This window comes from Diadema antillarum, unplaced genomic scaffold (genome assembly GCF_040938485.1).
Source record: "Diadema antillarum isolate AM-2024a unplaced genomic scaffold, OU_Dant_1.0 seq00000569_RagTag, whole genome shotgun sequence".
In the NCBI taxonomy this organism is placed as follows: Eukaryota; Metazoa; Echinodermata; class Echinoidea; order Diadematoida; family Diadematidae; genus Diadema; species Diadema antillarum.
This window is the reverse complement of record NW_027271507.1, coordinates 208,476-233,632: the sequence shown is the minus strand read 5'-3', so window position 1 is coordinate 233,632 and position 25,157 is coordinate 208,476. Positions and strand designations below refer to the sequence as shown.

Genomic DNA, 25,157 nt, shown 5'->3' with positions numbered 1-25,157 from the left:
TCTCAGCTTTCAAGCTTTCAAAGAAAATTAAAGACAAAACGCTGCAGTTACACATGGTCGCTTGAACTAAAAAGTGTGATCATATCAACCCAATCTTAAAGTCCCTATACTGGCTACAGATCCGAGACAGAATAATCTTCAAATTTCTCCTTTTCTTCTCCAAAATCAACCACAACTCTGCACCACCCTACCTTCAAGATCTTGTTACATGTATCAGAAGGGCAAGTACTGCAACAGGTAAAAGAGTTTCGAGTCCCATTTATCAATTCAAATTCCTCACATTGCAAAATGAATAGCATGTTACAGCACTAATCAAACTGAGAGTTTGTTTGTTTGTTTGTGTGTTTTTGTACAAAGAATATTTTTTCTGGCAAGAGTACTCTTTTTGATCTCAAATTGAGCCGCTCTGTTGCTCTCACGCAGACTATCCTCACGTAGATTTTTCGCATTTGGCAGAAATTCAGGTGGCTTCCCAGCGGAGTGCTACCCTCTCTATAAAAGAAAGATGATGGCAGCCAATGCGTGGGGGGAGAGACCACGCTCCACTGGACTGTGAAATAGCAGCTCCGCCAAATGACCCAATAACCACTCTCGCTTTGTCCGCTCAAGCTCTCCCGATTTGACAGTTTAAAAGGCCATCTGTTTGGATCCTTTACTCTGCTAAGTGAAAGTGAGGAGGAGGAGGAGGAGGAGGAGGAGATAGCACGCACATTATTTTTTTTTTCACCTCATACAAACAGACACTCCACAAACATTTTTTTTCTTTTTCTTTTTTTCGCAGTTGATAATGCCCTGTTGCACGATTTCCATTTGGCAATAATGACAGCATATTACGGCTCCATTTTGATGTAATGAACATAAATATCAAGAGATTGACCACTTTGAGGCAATGAAAATTTGTCTGTTCATTTTCCATCTGAGAAGATGGCAGGATAGCCCATATTCAGCTACAATAAGCTGGTCTTCCATGGGGTCCAGTTGGATGTGAAGCAGGACCACTTCACCGGGTTAAATACTTGTACCTGCTCTTTGGGATGAATGAAGCGGGATCTTTTATGTGCATGAGTTGTGACTCTCTCACACACGGGACCTCCATTTCATGTCCTATCCGAGGGACAGAGTGTTTTGCTTCTTGCTAGAGGGGATGGTATGATTACACACAACATTGCTCAGTCCAGACTCGGGTATCGAACCCAGGTCGCTTGGGTCAGAGGCAGACGTGCTACTGACTGAGCCAACTCACCACCTATATCGTAAATATCAAGTGATAGAGGTCAACTTCTGCTTCGCATTTCTCTTACTCCTTGTATGCCAAGCTCAATGAACAACTGCACACAAAGTGATAGATAAATTGCAATACACCACAGTACATTGAAAGCTAAGCTATAGCCCTTTTTATCGTAAAATTTACATCACGGCCAGCTTGCAATTTTTCTACAACTTTGCTGTATATCTGCACTTCATTTTTAGCATAAATGCTTTTATAAAAAGTTCCAGCGTTTCAAACAGAGTGTTTTCTACAGATGCTCATGCGCTATGGTCTCAAAACACTGTGGCACACGGGGGGTTTATACTGTGGCACATAAGGAGTTCACTGTCCTCGACTGTTTTCAATTATCATCCTTAGTTCACTTACCACTCCTGATTTTAAACATGATTACAACCAAATATCACATATCACCATTGTCAACAAATACATAGGCACCTTTCTTTGCCACAATCACAAACAAAATTACTCTTCTTGCCATTTTTGTTCTTTCCAGTATAATATGATATGACTTCAACAATGGAATGTCAACAGCTAATTTCACTATTATTAATGAACAATGCCATTGTCAATTCAGACACCATTACTGTCACTGGCATTGTCCTTATCATGTCAGAATCAAATCTGATTAATGTAATTTTACTATCACTGCAAAAATAAACAAATAAACAAACACATTTTTAAGTAATTTTTTTTCCAAATACTGTAACATAAAGAAATGTAATTATTCCAAATGTCAGTGAATAGTATATATCCAAACCATGGAAACACCAATTTCCCTTTCTTTTTATCTTCAGATACCCCCTCCCCCCCCCCCCCACCAAAAAAAAAAAAAAAAAAGGAAAGAAAGAAAGAAAGAAGCTGTGCACATATGCAAATTCCCAAGCCTCCGTATCAATTTAGGTTGTTTGTGTTTTGGAGGTTAATCAAGATGACAAGGAACGCCAATATCACACGCATACCAAACAACGAGCAGGGCAGTAGCTCCAGTTGTGGGCGCTACGTTTGTGCAAGTGCAGCTGCTAAGGTAATTGGGGATATAAAAATAATACTGATCAAGCCCTAAAAGACTGTTATTACCATATGGTCCCCACAGAAAATAACAACAATCGACATTAATCAATGGCAGCATATACATACATGCACACCATCTGGAATATAGGACCATTTTTGTGTTCTCTCACTCTTTCAAGGAATGCCATATTTTGGATGGTTCTGCATTTTCACTTGTTTTTTATTCCTCTACCTTAAGCACCTTTTCCTTGTATACCATCTGGAGTACTTGCATGTGAGTCTGCCATATTCAATTTGGTGGTGTATTCTCTTGCTGTTCTATCTGTTCATGTTAACATGGCTGCTACTTTCTGAAAATTATACACTGAAAATGTGCAAGATAATGCCACGAGTTGTTATTGGATAACTTTGTCAACAATCTGAGGCACTGCTTTGCCACGGGGGACAGGGAAGTGAGTGGGTGAAATGATTAATTTTCCTTAAAAACATCCTGGTACTATCATCACACTTTTGAACCACAGCATATCGGCAAGGACTTATATTACAACGTGTATCAAAGCAATAAATAATGAAGTGTGTTGCAATCCTTAATGACAGTACTTGCTTTTATAGATACGTGTACTGTCAAACGATATTTTCGCGGCATGAAATTTTCACGAATGGGAGCCAACAGGCTTTTTCGTAGCATGAAAACTTTGCGAGTTGCCTCTAATATTCAATGCATATGGTGTAGACAAGATCTTTAGCGTACATATAATATATTTTTGCATATATATTACTGAGTAACATACTCAACTCTCTCTCTTATCTAAAATTATATTACATACTAGAACAGAGAGGCAAATATTAAAGTAACAGCAGAGAGTACCGGTATCAGCATGTTTCACAGTTGAAATGAAGGATGCCTTATTGAAAAGATCTGAATGGTGCCTTTAACACTGGAGGGCTCTTTTATGCACAGCGTCCAGTAATCTCGGACACTAAAAATACCCGTCATCTTCACCTCCGAACAACTACATCCCTCCGCAGCATCCTGCCGTTGCTTGATAAACCGAGTCACGATTTACGAGAGAGAGGTAATGACAACGTCATCAGTCTTTTGCTTACAGGTGTAGAAGGACAAATGGCTTTATTAGAAGGAGAGGGAGCGGGAATGGGGAGCTCAAGGAAATTGCCTACACTCGACAGAAATACAAGGATTGTTTTATGTTTGTCTCTTCGTTTGTTTGCTTCTTTCTTGAGGGGACGGATGTTCACATCAATTGGTTTCAACTGCCATTCATGTTTGACATGAGGTGTGAAGCGTCCCTAGCCCATTATTCTTTCAGTGTCTCCAGACGCTTTTTCTCATATGGGGCTCTCTGACACACTGAGTTATTGTATATTCATACGACGTATGGATATGCGACGTATTGACACAAAAGCACTGAGACACAACGTCCCCATATACGATGATTGTATTGGTAACCATAATGTCAGACCTTGTGCACTTTCAAGAGAAGCTCCTGTAAGCTCCCTTGCACAGATGAACTTTAGTATGGGCTTGGTGCGATGTGATTTTTCATTGGCTTGCATTAATTTGGCAGTTCCCACGAACCCTAGCCCTGTGTGCTCTGAATAAGCCTTGCTCACTTGCATGACGTATGGCTACGGAAGCTATCAGACTCAAATGTATGTCATATAAATGTATGTCGTACATTGAAATGACGCTCAAAATAATGTTTTGATATATACAATATACATTCACAAGGCATATCAATATTTAACATGGCTATTCAGACACATATTTATTTTTTTGCCCCATATCCACACACTGTATGTATCCAAACCAGAACTCTCAAGTTTTAAAAGAGAGGTACAATGTATATGTGTACAACAATCTCATTCGTTGAAAACCAGAAGGCCTTTGATACAGTACACATCCTATGGAGTTAATGCCTTTTGCCTCACATGGGCCACACATTAGCTGGGTTTACTATAAAACGTGCGTACTTGCTCTATCAAAGTTTTATGACAGGATTAATTCATCACACAAAGAAATTATGGTGGCATAATGAAACAATGATTCTTGACAGCTACAAAAGCATAGTTATTGCACAGAACATAAATTGCATAGCAGGCTTCAATTACGTATCACCATTTGATAGCATATTGATGACATATCTACATGTACATGCACCGCCATATTCTCCTGAATGGTAAAACAAAGGAATGACTGCGCAGAGAAATTTCTCATTAGTTCCTCACACAACATATAGTGCAGTGAACCCCCAAAATATGTAGATCCCTTATCAATTTTCCTGTCATTCCTTGACGCAAACCCCCATCCATTATTTATGTGTTGTACGTCTTCACAATACTTTCTTGCCAAGAATTGGGCCTAGCCCCCCGTCCGTTCCCCATATTTCTTTTTTCTTTTTAATTGAAACTGGTATTTTCATCAATCTCTCCGGCGGCTTTGTATCAGTTTCACATTGCTGACAAAATGCTTTACAATCTTACCCAACAAACAGAAGTGGAGCAAAAGCAGTCTAGCTGCGACGTAAATCTCATGGCGGCTCGAAATGGATACGTGTCCAATCAATTGAATGAAAGGCTCCTTTTAGGCTCTACAGCGCTGCTGGAGGCAGTAAGCGATCTCGCACAATAAGAAGCTTTAACCCACATGATTCCAGCCCACAATGGCATTCAGCTGACGGCATGATGAGGACATTTGCAATTCATATCACAATCTACTCGTCATGATGTAATGTCAAAAGAACCGCAAAAAATTGATTGACATTCAGACTTTCTTGTCATCCCTAAACAATGCCTCGTGCATGCACACTCACTGCATTCAGCATTTAGCGGAGTTTAGTGGCTTGTCTGTCTAAAACACATCATCGATAAATGGTTGACTGCAAAGTACTGGGTGTATGTATCTCTTTGTCTGGTATCATACCCACACGATTGATTAGAAATGAATAATTCACTGCCACGAGGGATGAAAACTCAGTTACATTGTGTAACAACACCCGAGTCAGGCTGGCTTTCTTTTCTAGAGTTCAAAAGAGGATGATGTACATGTAGGTCAAGTAAAAACAGCTATCTGTATGAGTTCAAGATTGGAAAGAAAAGAAGCATAACGAAAGAGAGAAATTAAAAAGGAGAAAGTGAGGGAGAGGTAAAAAATGCCGATGTTCTTACCTGTGTATGCGTGTGTGTGTGTGTGTGTGTGTGTGTGGGTCTGTCTGTGTCTATGTGTATAGTGTGCATAGATATAATGTGTGTGTGGAAGTGTGTGTGTTTGGGACATGGGAAGAATATGGGTAGGCCTATATACTGTAAAAGCCGTTATTTTCACGTACAGATATTTTCGCAAATGAGGAGGTCTCACACATTTTCTCGAGATGTTGTTTATACCATGTGAAATGGAGGCTATCATAAGCGTACTAATACCCTAGCGCATAGTGTTATTATCGCATGTTGTTAAATTTGCGGTCCAACGGTGATTTGCGAAATTCATGAAAACTAACCCTTGCAAAAATAACAGTTTATACAGCAGCTAAGTGAGAGCAAGAGAAAGAGACAGACAGACAGACAGAAAGACAATGGAGATAACAAGTGACAAACAGCATTCAGAAAGAGAATATACCACATCAGAAGAGAAATGACCACAGAAATAATAATTTGTTCTCAGCCATAAAAAAAACAACAAAAAATGACTATCAATCTGAAAGATTTCAACACACCAGCACAAGTAATACAGAACTCAATAATGCTTAGTGGAATTTTTGTCTGTTGCTTTTGGCATTCAATTAATGTAGATAAACCATTTCAGCATCAGAGGATTGGAGGCCTGTTATGTTTAAATTCTATATTTCTGCACCAGTACGTTGTACAATAATTTTGTTCCTTCTCCAGATAATCTTCATTTCCTCAACATCTTCTTCATACAGACTGAATATGCCCCAAAGATGTGAATCCTGTTGCTTCTTGGACAGGATAATCTGTAATCTATGGTTGACATCTTACACAGAGTCTGGTCTGTATGGAATCACAGGTATTGAAATATGAAGCTGAAAGCAGAGATACTGCCCTGGAGCTGGATATCTTCATATCTACTCGAGATGATTACGATGGACTTAAGTATCAGCAGCATGCATTCAATATAGGTCTGATGGAAAATGGTTCCTTCCTCACTAAATGGACTTAGAATAAGAATCATTTATCTTGAATAATAACAACAATAGGGCCTAATTATTAACAGTGCTTATATGGTGCATAACACATATTGTATATGTCCCTATGTCCCAAGAAAAGGAAAGATAATACAAAGGTATAAAATTGCAATTACAGTGGTAATGAGTTTCACGTTTTCTACGTAATGTGTACAAAGTCATCAAATGGTGGAATCTTTGAACAAAAGGCAAGACATAATGTATTTGAATTTTTTGCAAATTATAAGATTTACTTGTATATTTTCCACATAAAAGAATTATGTATTTTTACACTTATAAAGGTGGGCTCTAAAATATCAGAGCTTTATGAACCCAGGGTATCTTTACAGTAATGAATGCTCATCTTCTTGAAGGCCAAGATTATATCATATACATTGCCAGGTACTAATTTTACGATAACAAGGTTGAGAGGACTGAAAGCACCTTTTTTTTTTTTTTTAGGACATCCAAATGAAGCAGGCATTGAACCCAGGGACTTCCAGTCTAAGATCCCAGGCATCAGCCAGTGCTCCTCCGTTGTTTGTTTGCCAAGGTGACAGACGATTTAAAAAACATTACTGGCCGTAAAAGATTTTTTTCCGCCTTGAATTCGAGAGTGCAGCCAAATATAAAAGTGTTGCGTCTAATTGCCTTCACTGCACACAGCAGCCCACCTCTCAACTGGCTGTGCAGGCTGCAGGAAATTACCCTGTAATTGTCTCATAAAAGGCCACTTAGCAACACCCCATGTGATCGAAACAGCAGGATACGGCAATATCATCGTAAGACAACCCATGTACGGCCGATAACGTGACAGCCATGTTTGGCTCCCCGTTGAGACTGCCTAGCGTTCACATTACAGACACACAAACAGCAACACACACACACAAACAAATACTCACACGGATACAGACAAACACATGCACTCACACACACACACACACACACACACACACACACACACACACACACACACACACACACACACACACACACACACAGGAGCAATGCATGCCAGGGCAAAATAATTACGGTTACCTGGTAATCAAAACTGCGAAGAACCTCTTCAGGACTTGATGACCAAAATCATACAATGTGACAGTTTGATACCATGATACAGGTAATTGTCCTTCCTCGATAATAGCATCATTTCAAACACAAACTCACTGTTTTATTGCTTACTAAGGTTCAGAAAGAAAATGCAAAGAAAATATCTATAAGTACAGTTTTAAACAATATATTCTTCATCACAATGTTGCTAAATCTTACAGCTAAAAGCAAGAGCAGAGTGGGACTTGAGCACATGCAGCATTTATTGCACACCCTATCTATTTATCTATCTATCTATCTTTATCCATCTATTTATATATATATATATATATATGTATATATACATATATATATATATATATATATATATTTATATATATATATATATATATATGTGAGATATGAGAAAGGAAGGAGAAATCGGTGCATAGCTTTGACATCATTATTCCTCTTACTGTTCCTCCTTTTCGGAAAAGCGCAAGAGTTGAAAAATTGGTCTCCGCCGGGAATCGAACCTGGGTCTTTGGCATGGAACGCCAACATATATAATATATGTTTCTCTTTCCATGGCATATAGAGAAATATTGAATTTCTGAGGGAGCCTCTCTATCTATCTATCTATCTATCTATCTCTATCTATCTATCTCTATCCATCTACTTTCTCTTTCCATGGCATACAGAGAAATATTGGATTTCTGAGGGAGCCTCTCTATCTATCTATCTATCTATATATCTATCTATCAATCTTTCCATCTATCTATCTATATATATATATATATATATATATACATATATATATATATAGATATATACATATATATATATATATATATATATATATATATATATATATATATATATGTTTCTCTTTTCACTGAATATAGAGAAATGTTGGATCTCTGAGGGAGCCTCATGCAAATTCAAGTTACATAGATGCCAGCACATACTCACATGTATGGAGTCAGGTTCAAAGTCTACTTCATTTCTTTCTTTTTTTTTTTCATTTCAGACAGCAAAGATTGCGTGCTTTCCTACTTCAAACATGTTTGTTTTGTTAGTAAGGAGAGTATGCTTTGAAGGAGCCATTCAATCTCTTCAAACAAATCTCATGAAAGCTCCAATATGCTGGACAGCCAGAAATAGCTACAGTGCCTAAGGTCAAGCAGCAATCTGTAACAAAAATATACACCAAAAGTTCAAAGGTCAAAGTGATGTCTGAGTGGAGGATCTGTTTGATGAATTTATCATGTCAATTTTATAATGAACCACTTCGCCTTTGAGGAAAAAAAGAGAGAAAAAAATATGACTTTCACGACTCGAAAGAAAAGCATCTTCTTTTTTAACCCATTGAGGACGAGTCCCGAGTATACTCAGGCAGGTGTCTATGAGAAATGCGTGTTGTAGCAAAATCAGTCTGTCCTCAACAGGTTAATTGTTCTTTGGACCTGCAAATTTGACACATGAAGACACAGCCAAGCAATCTTTTACACTGCCCGGTAGTCAAGGTGAAAAGATGTTTGTGTTAGATTCTGCTGAGCGTGTTGACAGGGAATGCAAAATAATTCCCTCCTGTGAGGGCTTCTTCATGATACAGGTTCTGAGATGCGATGACAGATAAAGATTGCAATATGGCACAGCAGAAATGATTTCGTAATCATGTCCTTCTGCTGTTATACCAAAAACAGATATGACTGAAAAACCTGTTTTGGCTTACAAAATTTTGTATGTAGCAATTGAAGCTAGTTCCCCTATTTGTCTCTACATTCGTAACAAACAGCTCATGTGGATTTTGGGCATCATACATGTACTCATCTTAAGTTTTATTGCAAGTCATCTTGAATGACAAACAGTTACATTAAAAAAAAAAATGACAGCATAACATGACATAGTAAGGTATCTAACATGAGCCTATGAAAACATAATTACATAATTTATACACATTGAAGTGTTGATGACTTATTGCCAGGATGTAAAAACACATCAATTTTTCAGTGCCGCAAAATGATGATGATAGTTATGACATGAATAATGACAATCATAACCATGACACACACACACACACACACACACACACACACACAAACACACACACAAACACACACAAAATGATCACAATGCCATATTTCCTGAGGGCATGATGGCTAGAGCAAAAATAACAACAAATTGATACTAATAAAATGCATTTATTTTCGTTTTACTTGTTTATTATTGAAGGTATTCTATCAAGCACAGTGTTCTCCAGCCACTTGATATAATTTAGCTCTCAGAAATTCCCAGGTCTTGAAATTGGCCATGTTTCCTTGAATCCATTGGGTTTACAATATGGCAGTAAAATATTGTAATCCCACAGGAGTGTATATTTCTTCTCTTTCTCAGATAAATACACACATACACACACACACACACACACACACACACACACATATAACACTCACACAGGTACTAGTACATACACACGCATCTCTATCTCTCTATCTTTCTAATATCATATCTCTCTCAAGAAGCGCTGTGATGCAGCACACAGTATAGACTGACCTTCCATGCAAGATTCCCAGAAAACTGGTCTGGATATCTCCATGGCAACAAGACACCTGCTGATGCCTATTTATCTCCTTTGGGAAATAAGGTAGTATCATATTCCTCTCTCATTTTCTCAGCTCATGCAACAACTTCACAAATATGGTTCTGATATACACTTCCCTACACATCAACTGTCAGCGTTACATCCTACTTATACTCACACATCTGTCTAAAATCATTATTCACTCTTTCTGTATTCAGGAATACCTTCTGTATCATTAAATGACACTACATTGTGTTACTTAGTACTGCTTTTAGCCTCGCAATTCATACTTGCTTTCATTATATGATTTGTAATCAATTCCACCTACTTTTGTCTGAAACACCATCATTTCATCATCGCATCACTACAGTGAAAGCACACTGAAATAGTGACAAAGAAATTCATGAAGTGGGCATCTGATTGTAATTGTTGCTGTTGTAATGGTGTGAGAAAAGTTACAAGAAGTGCCACTTCTCTGCTTAGAAATTGTTGCTCAAATTTGCTGCTGTAAAATATTTCCAACATGTTTCCAACGACACTATTAACCTGACCTCAGTGGGACAGATAAGAAAATGATTTTAAGAAAAAAAAAACAGTGAATGTATGACAGACCTCCCAACCTTTCAGACTGAAAAATAGGGATGGTTTGACACAAAAGTAGGACAGAAAGAGTAGTTCTCATAGGAGTGTGTAGTAAAATTATCAACAAAAATAGGAAAATCCTATTGAATCAAGAGCTGGGTATGATAGAAATTCAGATTCTTTCCTCCAAATTCAGAACGGTTGGGAGGTCTGGTATGATAACAAAATTAGTTGTTGAGCAGAAATCTGGAACCAAGCTAGAATCCCACCTCATTTGGTAAATACATTTTTACAAAAAAAACAAAACAAAACAAAACAAACAAATATGAGAACAACAAATACAAAATTTACACAAACAGCATTTTTTCCATAAACTAGTCATTTCTGCAATCTAATGAAAGGGAGATGTTTAGGCATTCAGAGGAAACAGAATAATCTTCAGAAATGCTATAATTGAATGCTACAATGCCCATTTGTTGACCTGAAATTTGGGATTTTACATCCTCAGATGCACAATCCTGTCTTCACATCATTACACGGAGAAGAAAAGGAAGTCGGAAAAGCTACCGCAATTTTCTTTCAGACACATTACTCATCCTTGCCATGTTATTGATGACTGCCATTTCGACTTCTTTAGTTTCCATGGCAACAGACATGCAGTGGAGTGGTACATCTTTTTTTTATGAGCACATCTGAGGCTCACCAGACCTGGAGTTACGGGCTATGAAATAATCTTAACAAGGTGGGGGAGGTATGGACGCCAGCGGGCGGAGGAATAAATGCACATGGACAGCCGACGGATGGATCATATCTCCGACCCCCCGCGGGGGACAAATGTTAAACCAGGGATGAGAAATGAACTTGCAGACGCTGCACAAATTTGTCGCCGGAGCTTGAGGGATCATCACGACACTGGCCCCAATGCACTCCAAACAGTAAAAGCTTTATGTGCATTACACACATCACTTCACCAATGTTAGAACACCAAGAGCACAATAAGAGAGCATAATAAGAATATCTGATGGCAAGCATGGTGTGAACAATCCTAGCAATTCTTCATCTGACCTAGCAACCTAGCAAACTAACTCAAGAAGAAAAAACAAAATCTACAGAAATAAAAACACCTTAATTTGACTGAGATGTGAAAAAGGGGAGAGGACCTGTGCATTTAAGGAAAAGTTTCCTAAAATATTCATGTGGATTGAGTGAATGCAGCAATATTACTTGAACACATCAGTGAAAGTTTGATGGATATTGGACAATTGTTCGCAAGTTATGAATTGCTAAAGTTGTGGTGCTGCCATAGCTGGATGAGGAGGATGCAATACTAGTAGTTCATGATATCACTGCAGATACAGATAATTCAGCAAAAACAAAAACAAAATCGACTTCAATGAAAAAGCAATGGACTTAAAACCTCGTTTAGAAAGCAGGGGGAATAATATTACAAGTAGAATACATGTATGTCAGTATTAAAATAAATCAAGGAAATGTGCAATTAAAAAAAACAACTTGGAATTCAGTTTATATTTTGTTTATATCATTGTTGTGTACTGATGTTACAAATTGTGGTAGGCTTCCCAGTCAGCAATGGCAGCATCAAAACTTTCAATATTCTGAACTTTTGAACGGATCGTCTGATTTTCCTTAAACTCTTACTGATGTGTTCTACTGATACTGCTGACTTCACTCAATCCACATGATTATTTGGGGAAAATTCACCTTTAAGTAAGGATGGCCTGAACATGGGATATCATAGAGAAGCCAGAAAGTGATACAGCAAGAATGTTTTATCATCAGTTTTATCACGAGCTCAATTGCAATCAAGGATGATAAATCTTATCTCATTAGGAATCTTCAAATCAGCAGAGCTGTGTGTGCCGTGAGGAGGAATCGAAGGTACTGACTCTGGATTAGGCGGTGAAAAAATAGCAGTCGCTGCCTTTAATAACTCAAAGCACAAAGCATCTTAACCCCCACCCAATGTCTGTCAATTCCAGACACTTGTCGCTGCTCAAACGCAGCCTTCCATTCAGCCCACACACTGCATGACATCAGCGGGTTGCCCTGGCAACAGTCCCCCCCAAAGGCAACCCACATGAATGCATAAATAAATAAACTACACCAGGGGTATCCACAATTTTAACAGGTTTTGCTGGCAAGTTGAATGTTGCACATAGGAGCACATTAAAGTCACGAGGCATTCAACGTTGCGTAAAGTGCAACCCATTCTGAACGATACTGGTGGATGAATACAGGTAAATGGAATTCATTGTCACATTATCTTGCCCATTTTAATGTTAGTTTTATTTCTTTCTTATATGAGTAAATTGTACTAGAGTCATATGATTTCAGTACCAGATATACAACCTCACTCTTCACTGGCCATTATATCATACAAACTATGGGGTTTCGTTGTCAAACAATGATTCTTGTTCTACAGTAGCACTATGAAAAACACTTTGGTGCCTTTACCTGAAGGAATTTTCTAATCTCTCAAATAAAGCAACCATGAGTTTGACATTGTGAAACTAAAAGCTAATGGAGTCTGGTTGATAGAGGGGTACCGTTTACATTCAGCTCAGGCAATCACCTTTAACAGGTACAAATGACTGTTTCACTGAGTGTGCAATGATGAAATAAACCTTCTACTTCACATGCCTGAATCCTATTCTAAACAGACAAAGCGAGTGACAATCAAGATAAATTGACGATCAGTCTTAATACTGAGATGTTTCCATCTGATGTTGCTTAAAGTGAAAGAAAGACTGACAGGTTTCTGTGGTAACTCACCATCTGGTCTTTGATGCGCTTCTACAGATTGGATAATGCTACTAGAATTCTCCTTAGCTATGATATCTCCCTTTAACGTGTCCATCACTGTACACCTGTGCAGTGGGTAAAAAAGAAACATAAAGAGTTACAAAATACTAGCACTACAGAGCAACACAACAAATTTAGAAATTTTAGCCTTATTTTCCATTCTGGCTTTCAATTCACAGAAAGATAAAGCAAGAAGTCATTGTTTTATATGAACAGAAAATTAAACAGGTTATTGATTGTGGAAATTCCGTGATTTCTGAACAGTGATCTTTTGAAACAAAAGTGGAGACACTCGCAAAAATAAATGATGAAAAAAACATATGAAGAATATGTCTCAAGCTTGATTTTCGCAGAATGGTGAGAAATGACAATAAGGAAAAGGAAAAAAAAAGAGATATACAGTTCCACCTCGATTATGCGGCCATATCGGGACTGGCGCTCATCCGGATATGGGAGACACAATGTTAATGTATATAGCTGCCATCCAAGCTGCCGTCCCAGTGCACTGGCAGCTAGGCAGGTAGCGTACCCCGCAACGGTGGTGTGATCTATGCTAGCCTGTGCAAAATTGTAGTCCCTTCTTCACAAAAATAAAGTATATCTTTATGTGAAAATCATACATATTTTACCTCATTAGGTATTGAGAAACCTATCATGCACATCTTATGAAATTAGTGAAACAGATCCATGAAAAGATGTTAAAGTCACTGTTTTTTCCCAATTTTTGGATGAAAAAAAGAGTCCTTCACTACGTGAACGCATCCGGATAATAGAGATTTCCGGATAAAAGGAGGCCAGATAATCGAGGTCGCACTGTATGGCATCATTTTGACTGGATGTATTTATATTTCCATCAGAATTTCACCATGTAGCCATCCTAATAAAACCTGGTAAAACAGAAAGATGGGACAGTTTCTGCCTATCCAATCTGATTTGCGTTTATTTGAAAGAGCATGACACATCTAGAAACAGAAGGTTGTTAATGGACACGTTAATGGTTGTCTCTGGACAGAACTACTGGAATCAGAGCCCTTTAGCTGTTTAGCTATGAATAGGATTTTTTCTCGGCCAAATCTCATTTAAAAGTTCCACAATTTTTTTTTTTTCTGATTTTACCTTTGATGCAATATATACTTTAACCTCCAAATGTCTTGATAATTGGCTTGCCATAAATTTCAGATGTTTTTTCTTTGTGTTAATATGCAAGATCTATCCATGGATTATTTGCAATATGCCAGTTTCCTTTATACTCTCCTTAATTTACCTATTCAAGCAGATTATCTTATTCACTTTTACCATTTGTCTTTTCATATATGGTTTCAATGATTTGATTATGGTAACTTTGATGTATTTCATTTCTGTTAAACGGTTTATGTGAATATTTGGTAATATTTTCACTGCAGTTGGCCCTTTATGATCTATTCCTATGATTGTTTTTTTTTAATTTGATTGTCAGTCTGTCTGTTTGTTGTAATAGTATGTAATAGCTTGTATGTATAATTACATGCACCCCATGGAAGACCAGTATTGTATGTTGCTGAGGCTGAAAATGGGCAATCCATCCATTTTTGTTTTCATTGTTTTATACACACACACAAAAAATTACTTCTACCACTATAGTTCAAGCTCTATACACAAACATTGAAAGCGGTGCATAGTCTGCACTCCACCCACCTAATCTGGTATCTGTGGTCAGTCTGTAGGAATCCCAGGTTGACATCGATAGCCGAGTCAATCTCCCGCGAGATGAGGATTTCGGTGTGGTCAGAGACATCCTCCGGGAAGTGGACCTTTGACCTGGACCGCGGTCTGGTCTTGGTCTGGCTCGAGGTCTGTTCTGGAGTCAAGAATAAAATGACCAACAAGAAAACAAACATTTAGACACAGACTATTCAAGAAAACAGTAAGATGATAACATTTGTTTGTTTGTTTTTTATCTCTGTATTTTCTTGCTTAGCCTCTCTATTGAATGAATACACTTCGAGCAGAAATAGTGGGAAATTTCATTTGGCTATCATGCATTCTAAATATCAAATGTGACAATTCAGCTATCTAGGATCCTTCTTAAAAAGGTCAGGGAATTGATATGCATAGAGAAATATCTCATAATTCATTACATTCATAATTCATCACATTCACAAAGCGCCATCATAATTCTGAAACTCACTCTCTGTATGTACTTCCACAGAGTGGAGTAATCACATGATGGAAAAAAAAATTGATCACTTCCCTGGATATCCAACAAAAATTATCATTATAACTGAGAGGAGTTCTCATTGAGATGGCAGACAAATGTATAATAATTAAAGGACATTTATATTGCGCAGCTACTATAATGATATACTCTACTGCGCATACTTGAAATGCCATTTCACATAGTAAGTATGGGGAAATTGTAGCGTTGTTAACACCATCTTGTTACAGTCATCTGGTAACTAGAATTCCTTTTGTTTTTTTTCAATGATGTTGATGGAGGACTTTGACCTAGCCCTTCCAAAAGGCACTGGATACCAGTTTAAGTGACTGTATACTTTTCAATAAGAAAGGGAGACTGTGAAATTCCTTTCTTTACTTCACGCTATTACTGCGACATCAAAAATCGCTGTAGCGTTCTCATCTAGTGAGGAAAATTCATGGAACTAACCAAAATGTTCAAACTTCATAAGTTTTTGATGGACTGTCCAATACCTCAAGCTCTTAGACTATCTCTTTAATATTTCTGCATTTGCTGGATCCACAAATATGTATATATTTAAGAAAACTTCCCCTTTGAGGCCATATCATTCCCTGAAGGGTTGTGACATTTTTTCCTCTTTAATGAATTCTAAATTCGTCTGAAAATGCTGAAAAATGAAAATCACAGCAAAACTTTGAGAAGTTTATAATGGCTCATCAAAGCAGGACTGCTAAGTAGGTGTTTTCTTATATTGTTTTCATTTCTTCAAACTTGAGAGCTGATTTATATCTATCTTTTCTAACATCACAATTTTCATGCATATAAAAGAATGGCCCAGATTGTTACATCAAAAGAGGTCAAAATTAAATTTGGCTGCCATGAAAATACGACCCAGTAGCCTACTTATTTTATGTTGAACTGTTCTGTCGGCTTCTTTTCAGCTTTGTTTGCAACCTCTAACGACTCCCAAATCCAGTAGGGAAAAAAACTGAATCAATTTCTAATAACTTTCTGCTTAGACATCGTTCCCAAGATTAGACTTTTTGATTGAAAGTTATCAAATAATCCCACATGAATTTTATCCCTAATTTTTTTTTTCCTATTACTGTTTTTGTGCCACAGTTATTTGGCGAACAATTTTTGTGGAGGGTTAATAGACAATCAGACTGCTTGCATTAATTGGATTTGTGATGAAATTCACTGCCTGCATGAATGCACCAGAGTGCAACTCTCTCTGCCCTGTTTGTCTTTTTATACCAACACTGCTGTTATTGTCATGTGACCCTATAGACTGTGCTCTACGAATGGGCGCCCCCTTGGAGGGAGGTTAATTTGCCAATCCATACACAGCCATGGATCAAATCCCAACCTTAGTTTCTCAATACAAACACTCTCAGTTCATTCCAAATGAATACGTAGATAACCCTACATTTTCCCCCTGCCTAAAGGGTAAGCTAAATGGTGAATTTCTATGCAACATAGACAAAGAAACAACAGTAACAATCATTAAAAATGAGCAAAATTGGACAAATAATACAGTTTCTCGTAACAAGTGAAATCAGTATGCATATAATAATGTTTGCCATACATCACAAGTTTCTGATCGGATTATTAAACCACAGATGCATAATGCTTTTTAAAAATGCTCATTAAAGCATATTGGCATACACACGACAGAAATTTCTCACGCTCTAGGTGGAGCATCCAGCGGTTTAAAGGGACAAGAAACAATACATTTTCTGTGGCTTCCTTCCTTCAGCCGGCCGAGTTCCTGTAAAAGGCCGACATGTCACAAAAGTGACTTTCAAAATAAACAACGGGATCTTCCTTTATACCCCACTGACCCAGAATGACAGATGAACTGAAAGATGAATTTGTTTTCAGAATGATAGAGAGACAACCCCTGGAGCAAATCAATCAATCAAAAAAAAAAGTTAAAACTTTTACTCTAACTTAGAAGAGATATATCTACAGTTGTATGGCAGCTGTCTCAAATCTCTTTTTTTGTGTGATAAATGTGTGGGGAGACATGGTATTAGTGATTTGAGAGATGTCATAAGTGTTGGATTTCATGGGACAAATACCCATCATGAGGAATGTCAATCAGATTTAAGATATCTTCATGACAATCATCATTCATCACTGACACCATACCCTACTGCCTAAGTTAAGGAATTCTTAGTACAGAATGTCACTTGCTCTATGATCACATCAAGTTCTTTGCTCGATTTTCAGTTAAAGGGATGGTATAAATTTGGTTTAGACAGGACTCAGGTTTCAACTTTTAGTGAGACAATTAGAAACCACTTATATGAAATATCAAAGTGCATACAATTCTAAGAGAAATTGAAAGTTTATTTGATGAAAATCAGTTTTAAAACAGCTGAGATATCAAAAAACAAAGTAAAACAAAGAGGTCCCAATAAAAGGTGGGAATCATCTTTTATTAGGACCACTTTGTTTTGTTAATATCTCAGCCATTTACAACTTGATTTTCATTTAATAAACCTTTAATTCCTCTTAGAATTATTGTCTCACAAAAAGTTAAAAGCTGAATCCTCATCTAAACCATCCCTTTAAAGGGAATAAAACCCAAATATGTGGATCGAGTAAATGTGGCAGGTTAGTCAAACGTGGCAGGTTAGTCAAACATGACAGTGAAGTTGGAGGGAAATTGCTAATTCCATTCCAAAGTAATGACTTTTCAAAGTTCCGGTGCTGCCATCACTAGATGAGAAGACTACAACCATTCCTGATGTCATGCAATGGACAACAATTTAAAGAAAATATAAAGAGAATTCCGCAAAAGTTCATTTTTTAGAAGTACACATTCCCTCCCTTGGTACTGATTGTGAAAAGTAATATAATTCCCCTGTTTAATGACAGAGTTAAGTCAAGTGCCTTTTCATTAAGCTAGAAAAATGAAAATCTGTTAAATTCTCTTTATATTTTCTGTATCAGTGTCCATGTGTGATGTCATGAAATGACATACCCTTTTCATCCAGTAAAGGCGGCACCTAAACTTTCCATGTGTTCTACTGATGTTGCTGCATTCCCTTAATCCACATACATGGGATTTTCAACTTGGTCTCATGATCTCATGCAATTAGATGGGAAAAAAAAGATCCATCAAGTTTCCCGTTTGTTCAAACAAGTACGTCAAGAGTGCACCAGGGTTTTAATTTTGATCATGATTTGCCAAAATGGATTCAGAGAATCAGGTCAGAAAAATATCTGAATCATGTTGTCGAATACTTAATGCTGCAGCTGTACTCACAAGCCAACAGCATACGACAGGCTTGTATGGTAGTTCCACTTTCATCATGCAAGCCTTAATACTCACACTGTCATTCATTCAAATTTACGTTATCTATTCACATGTGAATTACAGTGATGCTGCTCGCAAAGAATTACTCATTCCACTGCTTACACAAGAAAAATTCTAGCATTGGAAACACTTTTGAGTTGTATGTACCAGACAATGAAAATATTAACTCATGAAACAAACTTATTAGACTGAAAAACAGTTCATCACTGCTATTATATGGAGAAAAGTTAGTTCCTCGAGTACAGAGACCCTCACAGGTCTTATTTGTCACGTCAGAATAGCAAAAAGGTCACAGCTTCCTCCCGCCCCAGAAATGAACCCAACATGCGTCTGTCCACGGTCCAAGAGACTGCTACGGATATTGATCATATTTTTGCCACAACAAAAAACTGATAACGGAATCGGGTCACAAAAATATCAGAAGCATGGTGCAGAATACTTAAGTAGGGAAGCTGTGCTCCAAATTCAGCAATATATACAGCTAACATGGTAATTCCATTTTTGTTTCTATGCGTGCCTTAAATATGGAGATTTAGTTTATTTTTCAAGTAAACGTGGGAGTATCAACTACCAATTTTTTTTTTCCAGGTGTCCTTAAAAAATGAATTTCTTACTTCAGAGGCATGAAGTACAAATTCATTTTCTTTTCTTCTAATTTTGGAGTGAGTACAGCTATCAACTTAGCTTGCAGATCTTGTTTTAATACCACAAAGAGTCAATACAAAATATGATGTTTTCTTCACCAACCTATCTTAAATACAGCAAAAAAACAACAACAAACAAACCTCATACATTTGACAACCAATTCTCTGAAACAAGGATATTTCTCACATTTGTGTAATCTAGCAGGTAGACATACCTGTATAGTGGGCAGAGTTTTAATGTGTACCTCATACACAAAAACAGTAAAAATTCAGCGGCGGCAGAAGGGAGGTTGTGTGGATATATGCAGTTACATCAGAATCGTTATTGCCTTGCTCTGGAAAATTTCATTTTTGCACTTGGCCCTTTTTATTCTCAATTATCAATTTGACAAGAAATAAGCAGCAACCTTAGTATTTCAAGATATTTCAACAACAAAAAAGAAAAATGATTGAAAACTGAGAAGAAAGAATCGAGAATCAATTTCTGGACGATGTTTTGGGGTTAATTGAAAACTTTTGTGCAAAGTAGGTTAGCTGCTGGTTGATAATCTTTTGCTGATCTGAATCCCACCCCAGGCTATACTAACAATAATGCAGTCGTGTCTGCATAATGCATGTCATCTGAGAGGTAAAGTGACACAATTTGGTGTTAAGATGACTTCGGGACATCCGTCTGATGCAGGCAAAACAGCTGAGGGCAGGGTTTCTGGTGCATGACAGTTGAACAAATGATAAAGAGGGGAAAAAAGCAACCAAGGTTAACATGCAGTATATATTTTGGCATACATCTGAGTATTAGTAAAGTATAGTGCTGGTTGAAAACTAACAGAAAAATGTAACTAAAAGGGAAAAATATGTGACGTAATGACAAAAAAAGATGGTTAAAGTTTGTTATTCTGAAAGTTTGTAATTCTTAGGGTTTGTTATTCCAAAGGGTCGTTAATCCAAAGGTTTGTTAGTTCAAACAGTAAGTGAACTAAATTCGTTATTCTAAAGGTTCATTCCGAAGGTCCATTATTGTGCAGATTCATGAATCTGAAGGTTTGTTCATCTAAAAATAGAATATTATTCATTATTCGAAAGGTTTGTTAATTTGAAAGTGAAAAAAGTTTCACTAGCACCAACTTTACTTCATTTTTGGATTAACAAACCTTGTTTCCTTTCATGATTAACAAACTTTCTGAATAACAAAATTATTTCATTTCAGACTAATAAACCCTTGGAAATACATACTTTACTTCATTTTCAGACCAACAAAACCTTAGGAATAACAAACCTTATTTCATTTTTGGAAAAACGAATCTTCAGAATAACAAACCTTATTTCATTTTTGGACCAACTAGAAATGTCGCTACAGCGACTGGTTATACCCCCGCCAAACAACATTTCATAAGCTTTGGTCAAAACAACATTTCATAAGCTTTGGTCAAAAAACTGAGAAAGTAGTTAAATCCGCAAGATCTTTCCTTGATCTTCTGCCATTAATATGCCGTTACCATGGCAACGTACTTTCGGGTACTGTCGAAAAATGCGTCTTGCACATCTACAACCAAAGGCACACATCTGTACCAAGTTTCATGGAAATTGGGCAAAAACTGAGGAAGTAGTTTGCAACACAAAATTTTCCATCATTTTGGCTCATAATATGTGAGCTGTTATCATGGCAACATACTTTTTGTCACTGTCAAGAAATGTGTCATGCTGACCTATATCCTAAGACAAACATTCAATATGAATTCCATGAGAATTGGAAGAACACTGATGAAGCAGTTTTGCCATGAAGCATTTTGCCCTATATTTTACCAATAACATGCCGTTACCATGGCAACGCACTTTTTGCCACTGCGTAAATATGTGTCTTGCACATTAACATATTCAGATGAACATCTGTACCTAATTTCATAAAAATTGATCAAAAACTGTGGGAGGAGTTCGCGACGCAAGATTTGTACCCATTTTTGCCCATAATATGCCGTTACCATGGCAACGTACTTTTGGGTACTGTCAAAAAATATGTCTTGCACATCTACAACCCAAGGCACACATTTGTGCCAAGTTTTATGGGAATCGGTTGAAAACTGAGGAAGTAGTTCGCGACGCAAGATTTGCAATGGACCGACCGCCCGACCGCCCGCCCGACCGCCCGACCGACCGCCCGCCCGACCGCCCGACCGACCGCCCGACCGCCCGACCGTCCGCTGATTCCTATATACCCCCTTCAAACTTCGTTTGGCGGGGGTATAACAAAACCTTCCAAATAACAAACCTTATTTCATTTTCGGATTAACAAAACCTTTGGAATAACAAACCTTTGGTTTAATAAACCTTCAGAATAGCAAACATCTTCCAGAAGACAACCAGTAGGTGGTTAGGAGATTTGACAAAAATGGACATGGTAACTGTCCAGAGAGTGCTGCTGAGCCCACATGATTATAAAGACATCTCATGTGCTTTTTGATACAGCTGCCTTAAAGCCATGCGACCATTTATGGGGAACTCCAGTGCAGTTGAAAGTTAGTCTGAAAAGAAGGAGTAAGAATTTCTTAGCACAACGATGAAAATTTGATCAAGATCAGATGAAGAATATGGAAGTTATGACATTTGAAGTTTTGTAAATTTTTCAGCAAACTGTTCAACACACAATGTGAATACGCAAATAGTGAAGTGATGTCATCCCCTCACAACTTGCCAAACAGTTTCTACGTAAAATTTCAAAATTCCAGTTTTCCACTAAAATGCGATTGCATCCCAGTCTCAAATCCTTATATTATTGATCTGATCATTATTTTGAAGTAATTCAACCAGGATTAACATCATATTTTACACTTAAATAACAGAAATATTGATTTTTTGTCTTTTTTGTACATGATCAACAGAAAATGGTGGCTGATGACATCACTAGCTCAATCATTTGCATTTTCATATCATCTGTATGAGAATTGTTCTGCAGAAATTGGCAAAACTTCATAATTTCATAACTTCCCTAACTTTTATCCAATTGTGATTAAATCATTATTGTTGTACTAGTGGGATTTTACTCTTACTCTACCTAGACTAATTTACTCTATCAGACTAACTTACAACTTGACTGGAATTCCTCTTTAAAGTTTATCTGCTTAATACTAATATTTCTCCTTGATAGATATAAGAGTAGAAGGTTGCAAAGTTTTGCAAATACTTGACGTATTTTACTCATACAAAATGTTGGTAAAATTATATCATCATGAATCCACTAAGATAATTTCATCATTAGAGATTCACACACACACACACACACACATACACACACCTACACAAATCACATCCAGCTCATTCTATGGAGTATTATTTATATATGAAAGGGGAAGTATGGATACCCGATTTTGCCAAGGTTTGAACATGTCGATCAACTCTGTTGCATGTCTTTTCCTTTTAAGAATAAAGTAAATGTGCGTAAATTTATTTTGGTATTTTTTTTATTTTCTCATTGAAGATATTGTTGATCTTCTTATAGAAGCCTAACAAACATAATTCTTGTGCAAACCACCCCCCCCCCCAAAAAAAAAAAAAAAAATCTCAGGCACACAGGAAGATATCCACACAACACAATGCTTCCAACACACTACGAGAGTAAAGGCACAAAAAGTTGCAGTTACTTTAACCAACCTGATTGCATTGATTTTTTTTTTTTCACTCATGGTTCAATAGTTCAAGCTCACAAACAATCTTGAACGCTTTTGCCTGTATACAAAGAATATCAAAATCCATGCACAATTCCTGACTAATTCTTTCATGACAGAAAGGGGGGCTTCAAGTTTGCATTGAATCTGCAGGCAAAAATTACTTCCCTTGACATTTTCTGCAAACCAATTTTGGTTATCCATCACAGCAAAGCGCGAGGGAATGAAATGCGAAAAGTCACATTCTAATGGGAGAAAGTGAGCGTTGCTGATTAGTCCGAAATTGGAATAACTCTCTGCCGGGATTACCGGGGGGAAAATATGACTCTCCGCGATCACCACGCACCGGCGATCTTTGCTGGGTTAAATCGTAAACAGCAAAGAAACGGGATATCCACCCACAGACTGGCAGTGAGAATGCTGCATATAAACATTCATAAGGGATGTGTTTTCGGAAGAACCACTGGGAATGACGAAGTTGTGATTGGAGATCGGTGACAGCTTCCAGAGACACAATTGGTACCAGGGGCTGCGCTAAACATGACTACTTGGTGACGCGAGCTCTCGAGGCGGGACACTGGAAGATGGATCGCACACATTAGAAACTGAAACGACAACATTTTTTAGGTATATACAACAAATGTCGCACAGAATTTAAAGGGAGCCATCAATGTGCCAATTTGGTGATGTGAGCTTTAAGGCTGACTGGGATTGGGGAGAGGGTGAATGAGATGAGGGGTGGAGCGATATGTCAGCTATATGAGGCAAAATGTACTGGTTTGTTGTTGTTATTTTTCACAGGCACATTTAAAACTTAAGATTTAAACACAAACAAATTATGCAAGGGTACAGGTGGGGGTATGCACCAAGGGCAAGGCAAGGACGTAAAATATGCAAGAATGAGATGTGGTGTTCACAGAAGCTAGAATATTTCTACAGAATTTGGAAGTTCAACTTCTCAACACCAATATATGATTGCTATGTATTTGGCCACTCAAGTAGAAATATATAAAATATGTTTGGAGTGATAATGTCTTCTTTTCTTCATATGTTTTTTCTCTTTTAAGATATTTTCCTCTTTATAGGTATTTTCTTCTTTATTGATGTGTTTTTTCACACATCGCATGAACAACAAGCAATCCAATTAACCTGTCTATAATGGTGACATTTCTAGGGGTGAAATTCAAATTGGAAATGCCAATTGTCCCTACTTCTCCACAGCCTAGAGGAAGTCTCTGACAAGCTTTGGGGTTGCCATGGAAACTAGTCATGACGGAAATGATTGCGACACCCGAGGAAAGATGACAAAAATAGTCCATTACACGAAAACTATGCCGAAGGAAGACAGTGAAAGCTTTGAGATTTGTGCTGTCGGCAGGCAATCAACCATGGGCATGCTGGCTATGTTTATGTAAGCTGCTAGAATCAAACTATTTCTTATGAAATCATCAATGATACCTGTCTTGCCTAGATTATTGCCAAGAACTTGCAAAGAGAGGGAGGGGGAAAGACTGACAAACACCCACACAAGTGCACACACACACACACACACATACATACAAACATGATTAGATACCATTAAAAAATCTAATGTGCTACCCCTTGTAATGGAAATACAGTCAACCTCGCCTAAGTCGACCTCGCATAAGTCGAAAACTCGGCCAAGTCGAAGCTCCAGAAAAGTCCCGATTTTCTCTTTACTTATTTCTTTAAAATAATCTTGCACATGTCGAAGTTTTACAAGTCGAATTTCGCCTATGTCGAAGATAATTTCGAGTCCAGATTTGTGTAAATACATGTAATTTTCATCGCACAAGTCGAAGTTTTTTTTTTCCCGCACGTCATTCAAACA

At 37.5% G+C, this 25,157-nt stretch overlaps 1 protein-coding gene across 2 annotated transcripts in view; it reads right to left on the bottom strand.

Annotated features, from left to right (window-relative positions):
* The window catches only part of LOC139735283 (adipose-secreted signaling protein-like), a 104,600-nt gene that overhangs the window by 18,136 nt on the left and 61,307 nt on the right, over window positions 1-25,157 (bottom strand). The window contains exons 2-3 of one of the 2 annotated variants that reach the window (XM_071646037.1): window positions 15,173-15,335; window positions 13,469-13,563 (exon numbers count right to left, since the gene is read on the bottom strand). In XM_071646037.1, coding sequence (XP_071502138.1) covers window positions 13,469-13,563; window positions 15,173-15,335 — 258 coding nt within the window. The remainder of the gene's footprint in view (window positions 1-13,468; window positions 13,564-15,172; window positions 15,336-25,157) is intronic. The other variant, XM_071646039.1, reaches the window with a different exon arrangement.